The sequence below is a fragment of the Mustela lutreola genome, chromosome 4 (assembly GCF_030435805.1).
Source record: "Mustela lutreola isolate mMusLut2 chromosome 4, mMusLut2.pri, whole genome shotgun sequence".
NCBI classification, from domain to species: Eukaryota; Metazoa; Chordata; class Mammalia; order Carnivora; family Mustelidae; genus Mustela; species Mustela lutreola.
The window spans coordinates 186,742,832-186,763,394 of NC_081293.1; the positions used below are offsets into that span (position 1 = coordinate 186,742,832).

The following is a 20,563-nucleotide window of genomic DNA, read 5'->3' on the forward strand; positions in this document are numbered from 1 at the left end:
CAGAGCACGGTTTTGTTCTGGTATAAAAACAAACCTGCCATTTGACTAAAATGATTTTTCTCTGGCTTCATAAGCAAAGGAACTGCTGTCATTCTTAACCTTGGATTATTAGATATTTTGACTTGCAGTATCAACCAAAAGATTTATGAACGTTTAAAGGAATAAAAAAGGAAGCCTTGAGTTCAGGCAGTAATGATCTCCACCACAGTTACCCAGGATGGTTATTTGCTTTCTGAGATCAATTTTTATTTTGAAAACACCAAACAAAACATTTTGAAAACTGCTTAAAAGGAATATATACCGCAAGCTTTAAAAAAATAAAAACTATTATAAATCAGTGGTATCTCCATTAGGGATCTATCCACTCTTACACATTTCATGTCTTACAGGCTTGGGCTGGTCTTCCGAGATAAACTACTTTCCTTGACCTGGATCACGTCCAAATGTGACGTGAGACCCCAGGGTGTCTCAAGGGCCTCAGGCTGGCTTGGCCTCAATACCTCTGTTCCCTCAACGGTTAGCACTTCCCTTGAGCATCCTCTAACTAATCAAAGAAAACCTTCATTTCCCTTTCTCATTTCCCACTGGGAATGACAAAAGTCAAGACAACTCTAGTCACCACTATAGACTTCTCAATGTCAAAGGTGTGCTTTTTTATTTGCTCCCTAAACCCTCACCAGAGAATCCCCCATTATCTTCTCTTTGGGAGAGCAGAGTAATGCATTCCCAAGCTCCCTGTGAATTTTTAAAGACTTCTTTAAAAGGAGTGTTCGGTCTGAGAACAGTGATTCTGCTAGCATTAGTGTCTCATTGTTTTCCCAGCTCATCTGAATGCAGCCTAATTTTCATAAACACGCTCCAAAAATTATTTCCAGGAAATATTATAGCCCTAAATAAACAAAATATTTTAAGATGTTATTTAGAAAGGAATCAAATTCTAAATATTGACTGAATATCCTCAGACACGATGAAAACAGTCTCCCAATTTAGGCACTTGGAATGAGCTGATAGAGGAGTATACCAAAGAAAATATCTTAAATTATCAAAACTGAGTGCAGTCACTAAAATTTTTGAAAACACCGTGTGATACACTAATAGCACACAAAGCAGTACTGTTTACCTTACAGGAAAAAAAAAAAAACTATAAAATTATTGTGTTTAGAACAGAAATCCTTTAAAATTTTCTACCTTTTCTTCCTAAGAAACATGTCAGTGATTCTGGGAATTTATCAAATTATACAAGAGTGCAATTTACCATGTATCTTGCTTCACAAAGCTTTCTTACATATTACTGCCTTTAAATTTTGTATGTCTTTAGAACAGTCCTTGGGTGGCTCTGTTGGTTAAGCATCTGCCTTTGGTTCAGGTCATGATCTCAGGGTCATCTGCTCAGCTGGGAGTCTGCTTCTCCCTCTGCCAACTCCCCCCAGTTCATGCTCATGCTTTCTCTCTCTCAAATAAATAAAGAAAATCTGGGGCGGGGGTGCAGGGAAGAGCAGTAGCTTTCAACCTTTCTCCTATTTCAAACACATAAAGGAAAGAGCCCATAAAATACATTCCTATACCCAAGCTCACACATTGATAGATCAAAAGAAGAAAACATGGGTAAGGAGGACAAATAATGCTATACAAAGAATTTTATTATTGTCTTATGCTTTTTTGATGTAGTATTCATACAGACTACATTTATGAGAAAGAGTAACTACTACCTCAGAAACACAGACCTCACGGCAGCAAAAATGAGATGGTCTGTTTTTACCTCTACATGGGATCGCTCTAGCTAATCTTTCCATCTCTCACTCAAAAAACATACAGTGATGTCCTTATGGAAATATCCTGTTTCCCTGCGTGACACATCACGATGGTCCCTAGTTGTTGTTTCAAAGGCTTGTCTTCTTATGCCTGTTTTAAACGAGGAAAGTAAACCCTTCTGAAAGGTTACATGATACCCCCAAAGTCATATACTTCATAAAGGCAGAACTAGAAATAAATCCCAAATATTTGATTTTGTTTCTAATTTTTTTTTCCTCATCTCACACACACACACACACACACACACACACACACACACACACACGATAGGATTACACAAACCAATTCACCTGCAATCTTGCCTGTACTGGCTGATACCAAATCTTTCCTAGTTATCGGGCTGCCATTTTGGCCTCTTTGCATTTGGATTATTAGATATTTTGACTTGTAGTATCAACCTTCTTTTAATCTCTGTTATACAGACAGGCACGAGTGAGACGTTAATCATCGGGGGACTGGTAGATGCAGTAGACAAACTGTCTAGTGTTTAGGGAGTATACAGAGTTTGATTTCACTGCAGCTGATCTGAACAGTCAATCCATTCAATATGGCATTGACCCCTGAGCAGGTGCCACCACCATTCCTCTCAGTGTGAAAAATACTGGAAAAGTAGGGCGCGTTTATTTTAGGTTGGGTTGCTGGCAGCTAAAGAAAGGGGGAGGTTGCTGTTACTTTAATAGCCATAATTTTATGAATAAAGACCTTCATAGTTCAGGGGACCACTGTCTTTCTTGCCTCCAGCTTTAAGAATGCAGTACTTCTACTTTCAAGAGTCTCTGCTATCAAAAGATGCTTGTTTCCACTGCAATTGTATGAGAACTGAACTACCTGAAAGCGATGCCAAGGGTTACTGACACCACTGGTAATGGCCTCTGTCTCTTCTTTCAACTGAATCAGAAGACTGATGTCTCACACATGCTTTACTAATCGGTGATTACACACTTTTCTTACTGACATATAATTCACATACAGTGTTATTACTTTCAGATGTACATGATGATTCAGTATCTCTATTCATTACTCAGTGCTTATCCAGTGAAGTCCTCATCCGTCTCCAACTACCATTTTTATAATCTCACTGATATATTCCCTATGCTATACTTCTCATGTCCATGACTTATTTTTTAACTGAAAGTTTATATCTCTTAGGCCTCTTTATTTCACCAATCTCCCCACCTACTTCTCCTCTGGCAACCACAGGTCCAATCTGTGTTTAAGAGTCCTTCGTTTGTTGGTTTTTTTTTTTTTCATTATTCATTTGTTTTCATAAATGCTACATGGAACTGAAATCGTATGGTCTCTAACAGACTCATTTCAGTTGGCATTTTACCTCTGAGGTCCATCCATGTTGTTGCAAATGGCAAGATTTCGTTCTTTTTTATGGCTGTGCAATGTTCCAGTGTGTTGTGTGTGTGTGTGTGTGTGTGTGTGTGTCCCATCTTCTTCATTCATCGATGCACACTCGGGTTGCTTTCGTATCTTGGCTATTGTAAATAACGCTGCAATAAACAGAGAGGTGCATATATCTTTTTTCATTAGAATTTTCACTTTCTTTGGGTAACTATCCAATAGTGGAATTACTAGATCATATAATATTTTTATTTTTAAATTTTTGAGGAACCTCCATGCTGTTTTCCACAGAAGTTGTACCAATTTGGATTTCCACTAATAGTACACAAGGATTCCTTTTTTCTCCAAATCCTCACCAATACTTGTGTTATTTCTTGGCTTTTTGATCCTAGTCATTTTGACAAGTGTTAGGTAATACCTCTCTGTAGCTTTGATTTTCATTTCTCTGATGATTAGTGATGTTAAGCATCTTTTCATGTGGCTTTTGGCCATCTTTAATCTTCTTTGGAAAAATGTCAATTCAGGTTCTCTGCTTGGCTCATTTTTCAATTGGATTCGTGTGTGTGTGTGTTGCGTTGTGTAAATTCCTTATATATTTTAGATATTAACCCCTTATGAGATATTTCATTTGCAAGTATCTTCTCCCATTCCATAGGTTGTCTTTTTGTTTTGTTGATGGTTTCTTTCACTGTGTAAAAGCATTATATTTTGGTATAGTTCCAGTAGTTTATTTTTGCTTTTGTTTCATTTGCCTCAGGAGATCTACCTAGAAAAATGTTTCTAGGGCCAGTTGGAGATTACAGCTGTTTTCCCCCCAGGAGTCTGATTGTTTCAGGTCTCATGTTTAGGTCTTTAATCCATTCTGAGTTTATTTGGGGGTATAGTGTAAGAAGAGTGGTCCAGTTTCCCCAGCACTATCTGTTGAAGAGATGGTCCTTTCCCCATTGTATATTCCTGCCTCCTTTGTCATAGATTAATTGACATATAAGCATGAGTTTATTTCTGGATTCTCTATTCTGTTCCATGGACCTATGCATCTATAATTGTGCCAGTATGATATTGTTTTGATTACTACAGCTTGGTAATATATCTTAAAATATGGAATTGTGTAACTCCAGCTTTGTTGTTCTTTTGTTTATTTATTTTTTTAAAATTTTTTATTTATTTTTAAAATTTCTTTCCAAGGTTCCAGAATTCATTGTTTATGTACCACACCCAATGCTCCATGCAATATGTGCCCTCCATTATACCCACCACCAGGCTCACCCAACCTCCCACCCCAGCCCGCCAAACCCTCAGTTCCTCAGAGTCCACAGTCCCCCATGGGTCATCTCCCCCTCCAATTTCCCCCAACTCCCTTCTCCTCTTCATCTCCTCATGTCCTCCGTGTTATTCCTTATGCTCCACAAATAAGCAAAACCATATGATAATTGACTCTCTCTGCTTGACTTATTTCACTCAGCATAATCTCCTCCAGTCCCGTGTATGTTGATAACAAAAGTTGGGTATTCATCCTTTCTGATGGAGGCATAATACTCCATTGTACATATGGACCACATCTTCTTTATCCATTTGTCTGTTGAAGGGCATCTTGGTTCTTTGCACAGTTTGGCAACTGTGGCCATTGCTGCTATGATCATTGGGGTACAGATGGCCCTTCTTTTCACTACATCTGTATCTTTGGGGTAAATACCTAGTAGTGCAATTGTGGGGTGATAGGGTAGCTCTGTTTTTAATTTCTTAAGGAATCTCCACACTGTTTTCCAAAATGGCTGCACCAACTTGCATTTCCACCAACAGTGTAAGAGGGCTCCCCTTTCTCCACATCCCCTCCAACACTTGTTGTTTACTGTCTTGTTAATTTTGGCCATTCTAACTGGTGTAAGGTGGTATCTCAATGTGGTTTTGATTTGAATCTCCCTGATGGCTAGTGATGATGAACATTTTTTCATGTGTCTATTAGCCATTTGTATGTCTTCATTGGAGAAGTGTCTGTTCATGTCTTTGCCCATTTTTTGACATGTTTTGTGTGTGTTGAGTTTGAGCAGTTCTTTATAGATCTTGGATAACAGCCCTTTGTCTGTACCGTCATTTGCAAATATCTTCTCCCATTCCGTGGGTTGCCTCTTTGTTTTGTTGACTGTTTCCTTTGCTGTGCAGAAGCTTTTGATCTTGATGAAGTCCCAAAAGTTCATTTTCTCTTTTGTTTCCTTTGCCTTTGGAGACACATCTTGAAAGAAGTTGCTGTGGCCAATGAGAAAGAGGTTACTGCCTATGTTATCCTCTGGGATTCTGATGGATTCCTGCCTCACATTGAGGTCTTTTATCCGTTTCGAGTTTATCTTTGTGTACGGTGTAAGAGAATGGTCGAGTTTCATTCTTCTACACATAGCTGTCCAATTTTTCCAGCACCATTTATTGAAGAGACTGTCTTTTTTCCACTCTATATTTTTTCCTGCTTTGTCGAAGATTAGTTAACCATAAAGTTGAGGGTCCTTTTCTGGGCTCTCTACTTTGTTCCACTGGTCTATGTGTTTGTTTTGTGCCAGTACCATGCTGTCTTGGTGATCACAGCTTTGTAGGAAAGACTGAAATCAGACAACGTGATGCCTCCAATTTTGTTTTTCTTTTTCAACATTTCCTTGGCAATTCAGGGTCTCTTCTGGTTCCATACAAATTTTAGGATTGTTTGCTCCAGCTCTTTGAAAAATGCTGGTGGAATTTTGATCGGAATGGCATTGAATGTATAGATTGCTCTAGGCAGTATAGACATTTTAACAATGTTTATTTTTCTGAACCATGACCATGGAATGGTTTTCCATCTTCTTGTGTCATCTTCAATTTCTTTCATGATTGTTCTGTAGTTCCTCAAGTACAGATCCTTTACCTCTTTGGTTAGGTATCTTATGGTTCTTGGTGCTATAGTAAATGGAATCAATTCTCTAATTTCCCTTTCTGTATTTTCATTGTTAGTGTATAAGAAAGCAACTGATTCTGTACATTGATTTTGTATTCTGCCACATTACTGAACTGCTGTATGAGTTCTAGTATTTGGGGGGGGGAGACTTTATTTGAGAGAGGGGGACAGGTGGCAAGAGAGAAAAGAGAGGGGGAGGGGCAAAGGGGAAGGGAGTAGATGTCCCATTGAGCAGGGAGACAGATGAGGGGCTTAATTCCAGGACCCCTGGGATTAAGACCTGAGCCAAAGGCAAATGCTTAACTGAATGAGCCACCCAGGTGCCCCTGACTTTGTTCTTCTCTCCCAAGAAAGACTATTTGGAGTTTTTTTGTGGTTCCACACAAATTTTAGTAATATTTGTTGTAATTCTGTGAAAAATGCTGTTGGCATTTTGATAGGCATTGCATTAAATCCAAAGACTGCTTTGAGTAGTATGGACATTTTAACAGTATTGGTTCTTCTAGTCCATGAGCATGGAATATCTTTCCATTTGTGCCATCTTCAATTTCTTTCATCAGTGTTTTACAGTTTTCAGAGAATAGGTCTTTCATTTCATTAGGTGTGAGTATAAATGGGATTGTTTCCCTATTTCTTTCTGCTACTTCATTATTAATATATAGAATTGCAACAGATTCCTATATATTAATTTTGTTTCTTGTGACTTTACTGAATCCATTAATCAATTCTATCAGTTATTTTTTGTGAAATCTTAAGGGTTTTCTATATATACATTATGATGTTATCTGCAAATAGTGACAGCTTTACTACTTCTTGAACAATATGAATGCCTTGTATCTTTTTCTTGTCTGATTGCTGCAGCTAGGACGTCCTATACTATACTGAATAAAAGTGATGAGAGTGGATATCCTTGTCCTGTCCATTTTAGAGGAAAAGTTCTGTTTTTCACCACTGAGTATGATGTTAGCTGTGGGTTTTTTGTATATGGTCTTCATTACGTTGAGGTGTGTTCCCTCTAAGCCTACTTGTTGAGAGTTTTTATCATAAATGGACGTTGTACTTTGTCAAATGATTTTCCTGCATCTATGAGATAATCATGTGATTTTTTTTTTCCTTTCTCTTGTTAATGTGATGTATCATGTTGATTTTTTGTGAATACTGAGCCACTCTAGCATCCCTGGAATAAATCCCACATGACTGGTGAATAATTTTTTTAATGTATTATTGAATTCAATTTGCTAATATTTTGTTGAAGATTTCTGCACCTATGTTAGTCAGACAGAGTAGGCCAAAGTTTTCTTTTTTTGTTGTGAATTATCTGGTCTTGGTTTTAGAGTAATGGTGGCCTCATAGAATGAATTTGGATGCTTTTCTTCCTCAGCTATTTTTTGGAATACTTTAAAAATAGGTATTAACTCTTCTTCAGATGTTTGGTAAAACTCACACCCTGAAGCCATCTGGTTCTGGACTTTTGTTTGTCAGGAGTTTGATTACCAACTTAATTTCACTGCGAATAATTGGTCTGTTTAAATTTTCTCTCTCTTCCTGATTATATGTTTCTAGAAATGTATCAATTTCTCCTAGGTTGTCCAATTTGTTGGCATATAATTTTTCATAATATTCTCTTAAAATCTTTTGTATTTCTGTGGTGTTGGTTTTTAGTCCTCATCCTTCACTTCTGACTTTATTTACTTGAGTCCTTTTTTTGTCTGATGAGTCTGGCTAAGGGTTTATCAATTTTGCTTATTCTTTCAAAGAACCAGCTCCTGGTTTTAGTGATTTTTCTATTGCTTTTTAAGTCTCTATTTCATTTATTTCTGCTCTAATCTTTGCTATTTTCTTTCTTCTACTGGTTTTGGGCTTTGCTGTTCTTTTTCTAGCTCCTTTAAGGTATAAGGTTAGGTTGCTTGAGATTTTTCTCATTTTTTGAGATAGACCTGACCTGTATCACTATAAACTGCCCTCTTAGAACTGCTTTTGCATGGTGATTACAAATTTTTATTTTAATTTTACAAATTTTACAAAATTATTTTTTAAAATATTTTTACAAATTTTGCTGCATGGTGTTTACAAATTTTAATTTGTATCGCACTCCTGCTTCTCTATACACCCATACATATTTTTCTGTTTTTCTGTATTCTAATGTATTTCTGTTGTTCTGTCCCCTTGCATCACATATTCTATTCTTTATCTATGCTGTGATAAATTTAAACATTGCTGTATCCCAGTCCTTTTTCCCCATTTATTTTTCCTTTTTCTTTCTCCTTAAACAGTTATGTAGAATAGTCATATTTGCTCCTTCTTTTAACTTGTTTATTATAAGGAAGCATTTTATGTCTTTCTCAATAACTAATGATATGCTATTTTTAATTTTTAAAAGATTTTATTTATTTATTTATTTGAGAGAGAGAGAGAGAGAGAGAATGCATGAGAGTGGAGGGGCAGAGGGGGAGAAAAAGGGAAAAGGAGAGAATCCCAAGCTGACTCCACCCTGGATGCAGAGCCTGACTCAGAGCTCAAGCCCATGACCTTGAGATCATGACCTGAGCAGAAATCAAGAGTCAGGTGCTTAACTGACTAAGTGACCCCGGCACCCCTAATGATATGCAATTTTAAAATAAAGCCCCTAGAGAATAGATAACTGACCCTCTCTGTGTCTCCAAGGAGTGTGTATCTAAAAACCTGGGATAGAAACCCAGGAAGAAATAGTATCAAAACCAAACCATTCAGTGGTGAAGAACCCTGGCCAGCCTACAGAGTGAATCATCACAAAAAATTAAATGAATGCATTTGCCTAAAATGAAGAGTCCCAAGTAACTGTGAAATAATGGTATTTTTGGTGAGCATCTATTTCTATGTCAAGACCCAGCTCAACATCATTTATTCAATGATAGTTTCCCTGGACTCACCAGAGTCAGTTTCCATTTCCCTCTGAATGCCACCACATTGTGCACATAGTCAATACTATTAATTATAGTGTTATGTAATGACTTAAGTGCTCTTTTCTGCGACTGAACTGTGAGTTTCTTCAGGAGTGGAACCAGCTGTCTGTCCATCCCAAGCAACTAAGAGAGTTTCCAACAGAGCTATATTCTCAGAAATGTTGGCTGAATAAACTACATTAAATGATGTCTGGAATTAATGCAACACATTGATTAATCTAAGTATATAAACTGGTATTTGGGGTATGTTTTTTGCAGCATACATATTTATATTCAAATGAGCCGAGTCAACATGTTCAATACTTACAACAACTTTAACATGTTTGGATAGATCTCTAGAACTTCTTTGTAGGAAATCAGAAAAAGCAGCCTATACCACAAGGGAATAAAGGAAGAAAAACCAAACTTAGTCACATGGTTATGCCAAATCCTTGCTTCTGTATTATCAACAGTTCCTAATGTTTCTAAATTATTCAAAATATAAAGAAGTTCTTTTCTTGCTAAATGAAAAGCAAAATACAGTAGCTGTCAGGCTGAAAACTCTTTGTTTTCAAACTATAACCTATAATAAAATTTAAGAACACAGCAGAAAAGTTAAAAAGTAGGTAATTCCAATGGTCAGTTTGAAGATTTATTTTGATGCCCTTTCCTGACCTCCTACTTGATCACAGGGTGCTGATATCATCTTGAACTTCCCACTAAGAATGTCTTGTTTCACCCTCTCCCTTTTTATTTCCATTCTTTCTATTCAGTGGTCTAAATTTCAACTACACTTTTTTAAAATCAGTATTTTCAAGGCCTTCCCACACTCCACCCCTGTCCTCTTTCTGGCCATTCATCCCTAGGATGTCCCTGAGGAGAAGGGAAAAAGACCTCCTTTACTCATATATATGCTTCCATGAGAAACTGCCAACCCTCTGTCAATTTCTCATCCAACACTGATGCGTATGTACTCCTGTGCAAACCACATTCTTACTCAAGACTTTTCATACCTCTTTCAGTCTGCCTAACTCCCCCCATTCTCAAGATTGGATTTGATGTTGCTCATATCACTCCTTGAATATCATCACCTCAGGACAACAGGAAGCCTTAAAGCTTTCAAGTTCAAAGATGATGAACACCAGCTCCCTTTCTACCAACTTAAATACATCTTAATTGTAAACCAGACATTAAATTGTAATCATACATAGAAATACTTGTAAACATCTGAGGTGAGTAATAATTTTTCATATAGTTAGTATTCCTATTATCAACAAGTAATTAGTAGTTAGTTAGTATTAAATAATAGGTAATAATTATAAAATATATACTTACCCCTGCATAGAACATTTTATTTCGAAAACGACTATTAAATTTCTCCGGATTTGCTTCTGTGAAAGGAAAAGGTAGTTTTGTTATAGAGACCTCATTAAAGGTAGTGACTTCCACTAACATTCTTACTTCTCCTGCCCTCCCTCCCCACCCCACAGATCCAACAGAGTCAACAGCCTCATTATCATCTTTTCCTTAGTTACAGGCTGGTTGGTATAGTTGTTTAGCGCTACAAAAGTGTAGCCCCAAAATGGCAGCATCAGCATCAACTGGAAGCTTGTTAGAAATGCAAACTATTAGGCTCTACCCCAGACCTACTGAATTATAATGTGTAGGGGGTGGTGTCCAGGAATCATGATTTAATAAGCTCTCCGGGTGACTTCATGTACATTGAAAGTCGAGACACTCTGGATTCTATTCAGAATAGAGTGCTGGCAGGGTTCCTATCACCCTTGCCTTGGGGTGATTATCTGCTTTGACCTCCATAGGGCGCATCTTCTATAAACTATGTATGCAGATTCCAAATGTAATGAAATATGGGAAATTGGGTAAAAGTAGAGAATTTGCTTTCACATCTTACCAAAACTCCTAACTACCATCTGTGCTTTTGTTTGTCACAGGCCTTAACCACTCACTTGGTTAACTGGAGGTACATAAATAGACATACATGCAGGTCAACCGCTAAATGACTCGGGGCTTGTGACAACAAAGACTGTGGGTGAAAAATGGTTTTATTTTGAGTTTGGTCCTGTTTGTTATATAAAGACCACAAAAAAGGTTAAATAAGAATCTGCATCAGAGAATGTTCACATGAATATAAGGGATTATAAAATCCCTAAGTGAAATACTATTTCCTCATATTCTTTCTAGTAGAATTCCAAGACATTCCAATGGGACCCGTTGTCAATGTTTTGCTTTCTGCTATTTTACCCCATGTGCTCATTAATCCCTTCTCAGGGCAAGGTCTCTCTTCAAACTGCTTCTCATCAGACAGCTGGCTAACTAGTTGAAACTCTTCAAGTCCTGGCCCTATGTTTGAATGGAAAATCTTAATAATTGTCTAGATGAAGAAAAGGAGCAAGAGCTCACTCACTAAGATAGGACAGAGTAAGAACTACACAATCTCAGGGAATAATCCTAGACCTAGGATCATTAGATTATTTTCAAGATTATTAGAATATAATATTAGCACCTAACATGGAAACCGGGTCAAAGTTTGTAAACTTAAAAAGAAAAATAAGGTAGTATGTTGTATATTGACTCTTGAGAGTTTTTACATATTTAAGATTCTGTATCTCACACCTCTCCTTGAACATTCATTCTATTCTATTGGACTGAGTACTCTGGACCCTAGAAACAAAATTAAACAAAAGTTAAAGGTGAATTTACAGGTTATACTAAACAGAAAAAGTGACAAAAGTGGTACTTAGTACTCCATCTCTTTGGTCCCCATTTCTGGACCCAGAACTCACCATTTTTATTGTGTGGGTCTTTGGGATAAATTTGGCTCTAAATAATGTTTTTGTTTGTTTGTTTGTTTATTTCTTTTTTAATCTTCCTTAACCCAGATTTGGCGTGGTACCAATCTCAGTTGCATTAACTCTTGCTTTATGGACCAGAGGCAAAATTCAGATTTCTGTTGTTATATAACTTATCATGGGTACTTAATCCCTAATTTTATAAGAGAATGAAAGGAAAAGTCAGATCTGGCTATTGAGCAAGTTATAATAAAAACAACTGTAAAATGGCACCCACAGTTCTGGCATAGAACTTTTTCAGGGCACTAATGTCCACAGCTATCAAGCAAATCATGCAACAACTATTAACATTTACTTAAAAAAACAAAACAAAACAAAACACACTACTTTGTGGTTTGGAAAAGATTCACATTCTTAAGGGGTTTTCCTATGAACCCAGTTGTCCCCCCCCTTAAAGAAAGTATTTTCTGTTTCTTTAAACAGAAACAGGTAACTCAGTGGGTTATGCCTCTGCCTTCGGCGCAGTCAAGATGCCAGGATCCTGGGATGGAGCCCTGCATTGGGCTCTCTGCTCAGTGGGCAGACTCTCTCTCTCTGCCTGCCTCTCTGCCTAATCGTCTCTCTCTCTCTCTGTCAAATAAATAAATAAAGTCTTCAAAAAAAAGTTTTAAAAAATAAAGTTTTCTCTCAAGAGAAAGAAAATGTTTTTTAAGACCCAAAATGGGTAGAATAAAATTAATAAATAAACTGAGTTTTTGGTGATTTCACTGACACAGCTGATGAAAACAGTCACTTCAAATGTAATTTAACTATATAAAATTCAATTAATATGTGAAACTAAACAAGATGAAGATACTGGCATTTAGAGAGATGTCAGAAAGATAACCAGGTAGGAGAGTCACACATATTCCTTAGCCCTGAGAACAGAAAAGATGGAAGTAAAGTCTGTTATCTCTGCTAATAGTATAATGGTATTATATACTGACTCCCTGACTGAGCCTGCCTTGCTGATTACACATTTTTTCCAATTCAATATCTACCCTACTTCAAAGAGCCTCAGAAACAAAGGTTGGCTGGAGCTGAGAGAGATGTTGGGTAGTATTAGAACTTCCCTACTCCCTGCAGAAGCCAGTCCCTAAGAAAGCAAGGGATGTCTACAAATAATAGTACTTAGTCATTCCTTATTGGCCCTTAGAGTGTTGAGTGGCTGGATATGCGGATGTGCAAGAATTGAAAGGTCTTTGAGAAGGTCCAAGGAACATGATCCCCAACTATATCAAGAAAAGGGGACATAGAGAATTGGGAAAGGACCAGTAACAAAGTCGTAAGTATTCTTGTTCCTTAAGGAAGCTGTATCTGTTAATTGGTATGAGGTCAACTATGAAAGGCCATTCTCAAGAAATATCAATAATACTCAAAGTATCCCAAGATCCCAATAGTGGAAGCATCCATGCTCTTATTGCTACAGTTCCTCGACTGCCCATCTCCCTCTTCCACAAGAACAGGGTGTACCCAAGCGAGATCTAAATGCTCACTATGCATGTCTAGAGCCATTAGTCTATTTATAATCTGATTGGACACCAACACTAATTGTATTCGTTTCCTATTCCTGAGAACTTGGCAACTTAAAACATCCATTTATTTTCTTGTTCCCTGGGCCAAAATCTGAGTCCTCTACTTAGGTTCATCCAAGGTCAAAATTAAGGTGTCAGTCTGCAGGACTCTTCTATGGGGGCTCTAAAAAGGATTCACTTTCACGAGTGCCTGGGTGGCTCAGTTGGTTAAGCTTCCAGCTCTTGATTTCCTCACAGGTTGTGATCTGAGGGTTGTGAGATCAAGTCCTGTGTCAGGCTCCAGACTCAGCAGGTATGAGTGTGAGATTTCTCTCTCTCCCTCTTCCTCTGCCCCTCCCCCCAACTCACACACACTCTCGAAATACATGAACTAATAATAAATAAATAAAATCTTTTTGAAAAAAAGGATTCACTTCAATGTTTCTTCAGAGAGTTGGCAAAGCCCATTTCCTTAAAGTTGGAGAAGTAAAGTTCTTTTTCCTTGTTGGCTGTTAGCTAGGGTTCATTCTCAACTTTTAGAGCCCTCCTAGGGTCCTTGGCTTCAAATCCCCTCCACCATCCAAGCCAACAGGGCCACATCAAGTGTTTTTCCACCCTGCAAATCTATCCGGCTTCCCTTCTACCACATCTCTTTGACTTCCTAATTAACTTTCTACTTACACTTTGAAGGGCTCACGATATCACACTGGGCCCACTCAGATAACCCAGAATTCTCTTCCTATATAAGGTCAGCTAATTATTGACCTCAATAACATTAAAAAAGTCTTTTTTTTCCATGTAAAATAACATAACCAACAAGCATGATACCAAATAGCAAATGTCATAAAGGCCAAAATTCTACCCACGATCACCCACCATCTGACACCCATGGTTCATATTTTTCTCATATGAAAACCATTCATTCCATCCAAGGTCCCCAAAGGTCTCATCCCCATTAGAGCATCAACTCAAAATCCAAAAATCTCAACTCAAGCTTATTAGCTCAAACTTCCCAAATCTCATCATCAAAATCACCTAAATGATTTGGCTCTAGATGTTAATCCAGTTATGATGATAATAAGGTTCTGGGTATTTTCCATTCCACTGGTTTAATATATTAATCCTATTTTTATGTACAACACAATAACATCTGTGCTATCAGAATAAGATCCTAGACCCTACTTTTGTCTGTAATTGGTCTGGCATATTAGAGGAGGTATTCATAAATACAAGTTCAACTCTATGTTTATAAAACTCAATAAGCAATTTGAACGGCACAAAACTCACATATGTACCCAATCTTAAGACTTCAGTTATATATACATAAATGATCCCCAAATCTATACCTACAATCACAATGCCACCTTCAATTCAAATGGCATATATCCAAAAAAAAAAATCTTGTCTTCCAACATCATCTCCCATGAAGGACAAATAGTTTTATCAACATTATCCGTTCTTCAACATGACTGCAAACCTCTTTCACTATGTATTAACTGGTCATCCCATTTTATCACAAGCTCATTGGTCCCTCTGTACTTCGCTGTCTGAAATGCCCTTACCCACTTAACTTCTAAACTACATATTTCGCACTCCTCCTTTATCTCTCAGCTCCCTCTTACCCTGTCTGTAACTTTTCCCCTGATACATTTTCCCTGCCAAATTCCTATATTATTTACTGCCTATACAACTAATCTAATCCCTACTATATGCTCCTTTCTACTGTTATCTTTTATATTATATATGGGGCCTCTCCTCTAATTACACTTTCCATTATAGTATTGAATACTTATTGAGATAGCTATGGGCTTGGCACAGGGACTACAGGAAGATATGATCTTTTGTCCACATGAGTTTTAGAGTGGAGGAGATAGATTTGAAAAGCAAAGGGAAACATCATTTTGTATATGCCATACACAGATGCCTATAGCAGGTGAAGTGAGAGTCACACATAAAAGGAATGATCAAAAGGGTTCCAGAGGCAGGTACACTTGAATCTCGAATGAAGGTAGGGGCCATGCAGAGGTTCAAAATGAAAAGGAGGTTACAGACAGAGAACCCTGGACCATAAAAAGACTTTCACAAGGGCAAATCATGCTTGAGTCTCAGTACCTAGACATAAGACTGGTAGTGCGTCCTTTGATGAAATTTAGCAAGCTACTGAAATGTCTTTTTAAAGAAATCTGTTCATTCTCCATATGAATCATGAAACATTCATAATCCTCAGAAACATGCTCATCTGCATGTTTTTGTATATCCAGTGAAAATAGTAAATTTTAAATCAAATTTAAATACTGCCTCCTTTAGAGTCATAATTGTATTTCTCTGACCTTGTCGCGTAAGGTTCAACTCCTCTGAATAAGTAATTTCAGAGAGGCAGTAAAATTTAAGTATCCAATCTAAGGTTAAAAGTTTGACATGCTTAATATCCTTCACGTCCAAAAAAAATGACAATCTAATTCATATAGCTGGCAAAGTGAGACCTAACTTTGCTATCTGATGACCATAATCATTGTTAACATGTCTATACATTAATGGATGGGAATATTTTCAATGTACTTGCTCAAGCACTGTCATAACGCAATAGTTATTAACGTTCTGGGCAAGACTCCAGCTAAAAATTAAATGGCCAATTCTGTTACATCTCCAAACCCTCTTCTGAAAGACTGCACTTTCTGATATATAAGCAAAAGCTCAACCAAGCATGATTTAGCCAATTTAATAAGAAGAAAGCATTTCTATTTTCCAATCAAATGAACTAAACAAACTTTCTGATCAAATATAGAAACCCAGATTATTCAAATGTTTGCATTCTTTTTATACAAAGTCAATCAAAATGTTAAGAATGTCTTTACTCCTTGCTTGATTTTTTACTGGTGATTCTAAAAGTGTTTAAACAGTAATACCACCAATAAACTATCTCAAATGCCTTTAATTATCCCCTGTGTTTGATGGGCTGTTTCACATCTATGCCAAAAATTGCTTCTGCAATTACATTTTCAGAGATTCTGCCTTAGTAAGATTTATATTTATTACCCATTTCATGTAGATAGATTAGCATAAATCCCAAGTACGTACACATACACACACACACTCACACTCTCTCTCTCCCTCTCCCCTTTTATTAATACCTAATAGGTTATTCTATCCAAGCTCATTTTTTTTTTTTTTTTATAATGGCTCTCATGAGGCTTTGAGTCACCCTTCTGGTATTTCATGGCAAATGATACAAGTTTTGTCATGAAGTCTCACACTGAGCGTCTACATTTGAGAACAGTTTGAAGTCTCAGCTATTGGTGTTTTTGGCTTGAGAATAGCCACTTAATATCAAAAGAAATAAGTAAGTCTGCCCCTATTGAAAATGCAGCTATGTTATTTTTCTTTTCCTTTTGTAGGAGAGCCTGAGATTTCTTGATTATCCAGGTAAAAATGTGAAGAAAATTCAAATAAACAGAAAATAGTAAAAGCAAAAAAAAAAAAAAAAAAAAAAGAAAAAAAAGAAAAAGCTTGAGTAATTATAATTTTCAGCATAAATTAATGATTTTTAATTAATGAAAAGTCAATAGATTAACAGGTATTAATAAGTCCACACTTCTGGTATAAGGTTATCAACTAAACAACTAAACCTGACTTCAACATTTTCTCGATATTTATTTATATACCATCTTCATGAATACTGCAGAGTATCTCAGGAAACAATTCTCTTGTATCAGCTCTCCAGTGGCTGGTTTTCCTCAAAGGCACTTACACTAAGCCCCAACAATAACCTATTAAAAGACTAGTCTTTGAATCTTTTAACCAAATGTTTTATAATCACACATACATTAAACTATGTATACACACACATACACACACACACACACACACATATATACCACAGTTTGCATATTCCTTTCTCAAATAAAGAAGTAGTCCCACTTAAAAAAAAAAAAAATCACTTTCCTTCAAGAATTCTCTTCTAAGCCTGGTCTTTCTCCCTTGATATCTCTTCCTGCTTCCTTCACTCTGAGACACAAAAGTTTCATCACAGTACAAGGAAATGTATCATTAGAAAATTGTCAGATTAATTAGACAAAATATTAGGCTCCCGTGAATGAACTCATTGTCTGCCACTTACTCATTTAGGTCTCTTTTCATGCCAGGATGTCTATTTTGGAAGATTCATGCATTGGTGATAATTATAAGTATTGCTAAGAAACTGAAAGATTTTGCTAAGAAGCCCAAAACCAGAGTCTCCTGAAGAATATGAGGGGAAAAAAATGGGTTAAGAAATGAGGAAAGTAATCTTCATTTACTTCCCGAAATTAAGTCTCCTTAAGTATAGGGAGACCAACAGACTATAAATGTGGGCCCTACAGTAGGACTCCCTGAGCATCTATCTCCAAGAGCTGTCTATGACAGGGAGATGGGAGGTAGTAGTGTTTCGGATCTGGGTATGTGATATCTGTGGTACTGTTTTCAACCAAACTTTCAGAGAGAAAAGTCAAACTATGGCTTTCTCTTTGATCATCATTATTTTATCTTACTTTTTTTTTTTTCATTTAAATTCAATTACCCAAGACACGGATTTACATGGTAGATACAATTTACACCAACACGGATGGAGATGAAGAGTATTATGCTGAATATTGTTTTTAATTGACACGGCATTTAACTCTCAAAGCCTCATGAGAGCAGGAAGGCAAAGCCTACCAAAACTGCTGATCTCAGTAAAAGAATTACAGGTTTGGACTTCACTTACAGTTTGTATTCTAACGCCCTTAATCCTACTACTCCACTCTTGACCTTTGTTGCGTAAGAGTGTTATCAGAATTTCCTCTGGGTTATTAGTAGAATGTGAACATTTGAATTCTTTTAGGTCTCTGTATTTCAAATTCTAGGAGTTAAAACCACTGACTCTCTTGAAGAATCTGGAGGAAAAGAAGTAAGATAATCCTCTCACGTATGTGTTTTATCTCACAACACACTCACTAACCTACTGCCCAGCATGATTTTGGTTATATATTAACTTATTCCCATGAGACTAGGTACAGATGTAGATACAGGCAAAGACACATATATATGTAGTTACATTAATAAGAGATTTCGAGAGATGAAGAAACACCAGTGAATGAGCGTGAGCACGGACGTTTGGGGCTTCCAAACATTAGGCCAAATCCTCAACTTTCTCAGCTCTGAATGGCATAAGAAATTTTCTGATGAAGTATTTAACCACATGCCATTATTTCATCTTATTTCTCTTTCGAAAATAATTTTGTTCCCTCATCTTGTCTCCATCTCTTCCAGCCCTTGAAATTACCACCGGTTCTCATTTGTCCCTCTAGCTTGTCCAGCGGGCATTCCCAGCACCTCTGTCACCAATCCAATCACCAGCCTTTCTTTCCACCTCAACACTCATCAGCTCCCCTACTGTTCCTTAAGATGACTGCTATCTCTTTCTCACACACAGGGAGGACTTGTATGTTTTTGCTGCCAGATTCCAATGGCCCTGGTTTATAAAATGTTAACAATCGGTGGTTCAGCAAGCTGTGAATATCCTAATGATTTGAATGAAAGAAGATTTATCTCTTCCTAGTAGTTCATTAACCCCAAAGTTTCGAGTCAAACTTAAAAATCAGCGGTCTGAGACCGGGACTATCCATCTGTGTTGTCCTTTACATCTCTGAGACCCTAAACAACTAGGTCTCAGGGTCCGATCTGTAACAAGTTCCTATCTTATTCTAGCTCCCAGGGTCATCATGAAAGTTAAAATGAACAACACTGACGCACACTGTCAATATTTAAGTGATATACAAACAGAAGGGAACATGCAAAACACCTGCTGGAAACTTCCTCCCTGGGAGATGGAAATGGGACGTTGTCCTCACCTCTGGATTCATGGAACTCCAGTGTGACGTGGGCATCGAATCCGAGGCTGAAGTAATTATTGAAAACATTCAGAGGAAGCTGCAATGATGAACAAAGTACAGGTGAAGTGGTGCGTGACCAGGCAGAAAGAGTAAAATAAAGCCTAATGCCAGACACCTGTCTCCAGGGCAGTCCCTGGGAAAGAGAGAAGTCACAACCAGAGGGAGAAGGTGTTTGCATATGAGGAACAAGGGATTTTTTAATTCATTAGTGAAAGCTCAAATCAAGTAAGACTTCCAAGAATTTTAAGTAGTATAGGAAACAAGCAATGCAGATACAAATTATTAAATGGGAACTCTTCTTGTGGATATTAAATAAGAGAGCCCAATTAAGCTGAGGGGAAGCACAGCCCCAATAGCTACAAAGAATGACTCACTAAGCAAACTCAGAAAGTCAATCCGAATGGAAGGGTCATGTGTAAGCTAATGGAAGGGTCATGTGTAAGATAAACTTATTGAGAATTTATGGCCAGCATATTAATACTGCAACTTTAAATAAATAATATTTAATATGTTTCCACTTCCATTTTTTAAAATCCTTTTTTGATATAAGTCATAAGCAACAAGGCAGTGGGAAACATTTAGCTACCCCTGATCTATACAGAAAAAAAAAAATTATGTGTATAGACATATTTATCAGTATTATTCAGATTTCGATTTAGTCTGTCAGACCTTTTATCTCTAATATGATCATGAAATACATAGACACAGATGTGGGTACACACACAAGTCTTCCTAGAGTCCTCTGGGTCCCTGGTTGCTACCACTGCAAGCTTAGTAAAGGTGAGGACTATGCAACCTAAAATCCTTCAACAGAACTGGAAAACTTAGGTGCTTTTAAGGCTTCCATGTTAAACAATGAGAAAGCACATGGAAAATGCTAGAAAGGAAACGGTGGCTCTTCTACTTTCCCTTCCGCAACTCAGAGTGGAAGGTAAATGTTAGACCAAAGAGAGAAGCATCTCAGCTTGGAGAATGTTTCCAGATAATTATCAGATTTAGCCTCCAGATAGAAATATACTTCTCTTCTGTTAGAAGTAAGTGTTTAACCCTTAAGATTTCAAAAGTAAGTTTATTACAGGGTTTCTTATGCCCCTTGACCAGTAAAACTTTGTTTGATTAGAGTGAGGACCTTATCGCATTAAGAGATAAATGAAATGAGAGGGAGAGTAACAGGAAGACAGATATTAATACAGAAGGAAAGAAAACAGAATAGAAATATCCAATAGAAATAAAGAATGAACCGCCCATGAAAGGCCCTGAGTCAGAGCTTATCATAAATTTGGAGGTCAAA

The 20,563-nt window shown here is 37.1% G+C and overlaps 1 protein-coding gene across 4 annotated transcripts in view; it reads right to left on the bottom strand.

Moving 5' to 3' along the window:
* DGKI (diacylglycerol kinase iota) overlaps positions 1 to 20,563 on the bottom strand; it is a 436,523-nt gene that overhangs the window by 162,642 nt on the left and 253,318 nt on the right. For all 4 annotated transcript variants that reach the window (XM_059171955.1, XM_059171954.1, XM_059171956.1 and 1 more), the window contains exons 15-17: positions 19,231 to 19,309; positions 10,336 to 10,391; positions 9,329 to 9,391 (exon numbers count right to left, since the gene is read on the bottom strand). In XM_059171955.1, coding sequence (XP_059027938.1) covers positions 9,329 to 9,391; positions 10,336 to 10,391; positions 19,231 to 19,309 — 198 coding nt within the window. The remainder of the gene's footprint in view (positions 1 to 9,328; positions 9,392 to 10,335; positions 10,392 to 19,230; positions 19,310 to 20,563) is intronic.